At 34.4% G+C, this 6,000-nt stretch overlaps 1 protein-coding gene across 1 annotated transcript in view; it reads right to left on the bottom strand.

Annotated features, from left to right (window-relative positions):
* Positions 1–565: 565 nt before the first annotated feature.
* The window catches only part of LOC126101302 (uncharacterized), a 264,331-nt gene continuing 258,896 nt past the window's right edge, over positions 566–6,000 (bottom strand). The window contains exons 31-33 of the mRNA XM_049911981.1: positions 5,580–5,676; positions 5,399–5,509; positions 566–2,937 (exon numbers count right to left, since the gene is read on the bottom strand). Of these exons, the coding sequence (XP_049767938.1) occupies positions 2,870–2,937; positions 5,399–5,509; positions 5,580–5,676 (276 nt within the window). The 3' untranslated portion in view covers positions 566–2,869. The remainder of the gene's footprint in view (positions 2,938–5,398; positions 5,510–5,579; positions 5,677–6,000) is intronic.

Here is a 6,000-nt window from a genome sequence, read left to right as displayed (position 1 = left end):
GTCTTAGAAATTTATTTCCTTCTTTTACTAATTTCTTTTCACCTGTAATGTAAAAATCACATAAAAATTATGCTTCTTTTTTTAATGTCATATGTTATGTAGGATATGTGAACTGTGAGTAAGATGTCAGATTAGAGCTAAGTCTATGAGAGATTTTGTATACATTGCAGCTGCATCTTCAGCCTTATATTTTTGTACATAGTGAATGTTTTCTTTCCTTTTTATATTGGGGGAAAAGCAATTATTTTTGTTAATAAAAATGCAACTTTTTCAGACCACAGTTTATTTTTGAACAGTATAGTAGAAACAATGAAATTTTATTTTTACACATTCCAATAAAAATCCTTAAATTATTTGTGGGAAATCAACACAGTTGTCACTGTAGAATGTAAGACAGATATTGAAAAACATTTTAAGTGATACAGCCTCATATCTAATGAAAAAGAAAAATCCTAATTAAACATTTAAATCATATTTTGAAGGGAAATAGCATGTTACAGTACCAGACAGAAATTAATAGTTTGATGTAGAATAATTAAAATTTTGCAAAAATAAAAACCTTGAATTATGAATAAATTATGCTGAGTAGATAACATTAAGTGAGACACCTAACTTTCATATTTTTTTATTAGCATCAAATCTGTTCTTGATCCAGAGGTACCATAAAACCTAAACTTTAAATGTGCAGATGGACATACTTCTCTGTCATTTTCAGAAATGATCATTTTGTTCTGCTCAGTTTACATTACCTACACTACATTCATTCTTTATAATATGAAGCATATTTGAAAAGTAAGTATGGTTTACTTATATTTAAATGTTGGCAGCCCAGAACAAAGTTAGATGAAAGCAGCACAAATTACTGATTGCTTATAAATCCACAGAAGTCATTATTTTGATTCATTAATTGTTTTACTGTGAGAGAAATCCACTAAAATGGCTTCAAGAATCGTAGGTGCCAGTAGGAGCAAAGTTGGTACTGTAATTTGATTTTTTGTGTTGAAAAGGAACAACTATAATTATTGTAACTCATCACAAGTTAGTTTTGAACTGATGTAAAGAATGGTGGTAATAGTTGGAAGAAACCTAAGAAAATAAAAAGGAATATTTGTGGATGGAATGAGCTGAAGAACAAACTTTTCAGTAACAGAGAGAAATGTATTTCCGCCTATGGAAAAGTGATACATTGAAAGAAGCTGTCTACTATTTGCTAAATGTTTGAAGATGTGCAAGTAAGATTTGTTTGCTGGTGCATATGTTCCTTCCATGTAACACAGAAATTACAATAGTAGAAAAGGAAACACATCACAGCAACAACTGACTGAACTCATGGAGAACAGAGAAAAATATTTAATCAAAATTTTCTGAGTGACACCTAAGACTTTTAAAGATTTTTAATAATTTAAATAAACTGTTCGTAAAACAGAGTGTTAGTAATAAACAGTCTCAGGCAGGAGTTGCAGGTTCAGTTTTATGTATATATCGATGCAAAATGTGCAGTGACATACAAAAAATTATTTGCTAGAAATGCAGAAAATTCCCAGAGCTGTTTCTTACAGCAGAATGCCCCCAACATATCCAGCCCTCCTCCGAAGCCAATAAGTTAACAAGTCTAAATAGAACAACATTATGTTCCTTGTACAGTTCATACCTTCAATATGTCACAGGCAAAAAAACCTCAGGAGTCACTCTGATGAGCACAATATTAACTGAAAGAGTAGAGGCACCTTCTCAATGAAAGTTATTCTTAAACACCATTAATACTTTGGGAATAACCTGATAAATAAAAATGTACAGTCTTAAAGTAAGTTTCCACACAAGCCGATAATGGATCCAGAAATCAATGTGACCACTAGTAAAGGCATTTTCAGCACTAATCAAGCTTCAGAATCACATTCAAAATTCATTACTGCTAGCCTACTGTGAGAAACAGTGAGAAAAATCAGCCAGTTACTGGTCTTATATATTAATACAGATTATTCTGATAAACCAATAAGTACTAACATCAATAGGTAAGAATAAAGGAAGCTGCTATTTGCCATACCACAAAGTTGCTACTATATCAAATTACAATCAGATAGTACAGTAGTCTCATTTGTATGAATGACAATATATGCTGGGACTATGGGAAATGAGAAGGCTGACCAACTGGCAAAGAATGCTGCATACCCTCTAATGTTATTGTGAGAAACTTCGTTCTCAAATTTTATAAAGTTTACAAGTCTCATAATTCTCAGAATTCAGTAAAACTGCTTCTTACCTGACACTAGTTTCAATTGGGATTGTATGTATTCCACTAAACCAGCTAGACAGAGCTGATTTGTAATGCAAAATGCTCACATACCATCTAAAATGAGTGGTTTAAAGAAACATTTCCATTGGCAACTTTCTGAGCATTCTTCCTACACCTCCATGCTATCAGCAACATTTCTTGCACATGTCTTAGTGGGGAAGGTCTGAAGACAATGAGGAACTAAAGAACACCATTTTCAATTAGTTCAATTCCTAGATGGAGAAGTTCTATGCAGAAGGGTTGAAAAACTTAGAGCTACATTACAAAAAGTGCTTGCAAACGAATGGCAATTATTTGTAAAAGTGAAGTAGGTTTACTGGGAACTAAAACCTACAACAAAAACTTCCTATAATGAGTATATATTTCTTTATGGTCAAATGGATCTTACTTTTTCAATATGCCTCATATTATTAAGAGGAGTGTTCTTACTGTAAGACTAAGACTCTGCTCCCTCTCCAGTGTTATTGTGTTAATGAACTGGAAGCTTCTGTATTCAAAAGCTTATTCAGTTACTGATTATTGTTAATTTGTGGATGTATATATGCACAACAAAAACATCATTAACACTCCGATTTTTTAAAGTTCAAACTGGTTGTAGTTTGTCAAGCTGGTAAGGAAAACTTTTTCTGGAGTAGCAGGAGGATCTGAAAAACAAAATGCATTTATTTTTCAACATACTGAAACGGCAGCTTTCTTGAAAGCATAGTTTAAGGTTTCAGTACCTAGACATTACAAAAACCTGATTATCATTATATTTTATATCCTATATAGTTAAGGCACACAAACCACGCAAACTTGTTTCATCACATTTCATACAAAACAAAATACAGTTGAACCTTGCATAGCAAGCATAATTCATTCCAGAATCTTACACATAGAATAAAACACTCATTAAGCAAAAAAATTTATCCCATATCAATTAATGTAAAATATTATCACGTGTTACATGCAGAAAAAGTACTAAAAGTTTTACATTATTCATGCTATTTATTCAGAGGAAATTACACATACTGGTATAGTATTATGTACTTTATTAATCATGATACATAACTGCTTCTTTTTTATTAGGAACCTATTTATAGTCATTTGTTTCTCCTGATGCTTCAACACCTGGCAAAAATGCAACACAGCACGCTCATCAAATAAATTTGTAGCACGCTTAGCCACTGCTTCATTGGAGTGATGATTTTAAATGTGCAGTGTAACCAGTTCCCATGCTTTCAGCATTTCTCTTTTTGAGCCAGAAGGTTGCTGCCATGCCATTCCCACCTCCTCCTCCTTCTCTGAAGAACTCCTCACCACAACTTCCTGCTCAGAAACACACTGCAACTCCATAAGCTCTTCAGTGGTCATATCTTGGCAGCGATCCTCCACAAGCTCATCATATCATTTTTATCCACTTCTAATCCCACGCTCCTGGCCAAAGATACAATCTCATTGATTACAGGCTCCACAGTTACTGACTCAAATGCCTCAGAGTCACATCTGACAACCCATTCCATCCAAAGCTTCTTCCAAGCAGAAGTGAGAGTTCTCTTGGTAGCCTCTTCCCATGCCTTTTTGATCATCATGACATTGACGTAATATTTCCAAAAGTCTTTGAGAGTGAGTCTGGTAGCCTCATTCAACTCAAAGCAATGCTAGAAGAGTGCTTTAGTGTAGAAGCTTCTTAAAGTCAGAAATAATCTGCTGGTACATAGGCTGGAGTAATGGAGTGGTGTTGGGAGACGGAAACTGGATCTTGATGAATTGAAATTCTTCAAGGAGCTGGTCTTGTAGGCCTGGGGAATTGGTGGGAGTGTTGTTCATAATGAACAAGATATGGACTGGCAGATTAATCTCAAGCAAATACTATTTCACTGAAGAACTAAACAGTATTTTCACCCAATTATGAAAAAGATCATGTTTCACCAATCCTTGTTGTTGGACCTCCACATCACATTTAACCTGCTCTTCTGGACTTTACAGTTCTTGAAGGCTCATGGAGTTTCTGAATGATAAACAATCAGCAGTTTAACTTTCAAATCACCACTTGCATTGACACTGAATAGCAGTGTGAGACAGTCTTTCTTTCGCCTGTGACTGGGCAATGCATTCTTCTCTACTGCTATAAAGGTACGCTTCAGCACCTTTTTCCATAATAACCCACCTCATCACAATTAAAGACCTACTAAAGACCCTCATAATCTACAAACACATTGAAGTTGCTGATGAAGTGCTCTCTGTCTTTGTGTCAGATCTGGCCACTTTATCATGCCTCACAACGCTGTGGATGCCAGTTCTTCTCTTAAACTTCTTGTACCACCCATGACTTCCCTTAAACACTTCTTTGGCTGTTTATGATAATGGTTTCTTCTGAACTAGATGGGCGAAAATCATTCTCAACTTATCAAAAATGGTGTTCTTATTAGTAGCATCAACTTGCAATTGATTTTTATTTACCCATATACGGAGCTACCTTTTGATGTTCTCCAGAATACAAAATTCTTGTTTAGGTACTCTTTTACTCCCTTTGAAGCATCTATCTCCATAATTTTGTCCTTGTCCTGGGGGATAGTGCAAATAGTTTATGTAGACCAATTGTGTGTGCATGCTGAATCAGCAATGCTCACACCACATTTGTGTTTTTAAATGGTTTCATGTTTCATTTCTAGGGCATTTTCTTTCAGTTATAGTCCTCTTGTTGTGGTTTTATCTTTGGGGACACTTCTATGAAGGTCATTAAAATTTGCACAAAAAAGACTCTGTGAACACAAGTTTAGAAATATGTGCAATCATGAGCTGTACTAACATGGGAGTGGAAAGAGTACTAAACCCAAACAGCAGTATGTACTAAAGACATTGTTCATATGCCGCTGCCAATAATGGAAGGTGTTCATATTATTGAATGTTTCGCCTGTGCACACGAATGGCTGGTGATATACAAAATTGTTTTCACTTGTTATGTGAAACATCATTCATTAAGTGAAGCATCTTTTTAAAATTTGTTTTGCACATTATACAAATTGCATGTTATTGGAGGTGCTCATTATGTGAGGTTGCAATGTAATAACACATTTTTTATGTTACTGATGTATGAAAATCATGAAGGACTAAGTTACTTACTCATCTCAAACCATTTTGCAGAGTACCCAGAATCTTGTCTAGCTGCCAGTACTGCTTCCCGTATTGCAAATAAAGCACTAATACTCATGCAGAAGGGTGGTTCACCAGTTGCTATAAATTAAATAAAAGTCAGTAACATATTCATTTTAAATTAACAGTAACTCTTTGAACAGAAACTGACCTTTCGAACGAAGAACTCCGACAGGATTAGGAGCATTTTTTCTCAGCTCTATTCTGAAGTCAATAGGGATATCTTTGGCTCCAGGAGGTTTGTAGTTCTTAGAACAAACAAAATTGTGCTATTAATAACACTCAGAAAATATTTTTCCCGTAAATGACACAAAAAGATAATTATTTTACAGTTTGAAATAAAAACTGAAAAATTACTGACAATAGCTATCCGAGCAGTTTTTCAAATATTCACATATGTCATTACAACAATTAAAATGTTAGATATGCTGCAGTCATGTGTGAGGGACGTAATGAAAAGGAAAAGACAGAATTTTCAATTTATGCATATCTTTATAAGATCTTTAATGGTTTCTATAGCTTCTTGATTATACGTGTCACACCAATCTCTAGACAAAGAACATCCCTGACTT

The sequence above is a fragment of the Schistocerca cancellata genome, chromosome 9, assembly GCF_023864275.1.
Source record: "Schistocerca cancellata isolate TAMUIC-IGC-003103 chromosome 9, iqSchCanc2.1, whole genome shotgun sequence".
Taxonomy (NCBI): Eukaryota; Metazoa; Arthropoda; class Insecta; order Orthoptera; family Acrididae; genus Schistocerca; species Schistocerca cancellata.
Note: the sequence above shows the minus strand (reverse complement) of the source record. Positions and strands in the feature narration are given on the sequence as shown.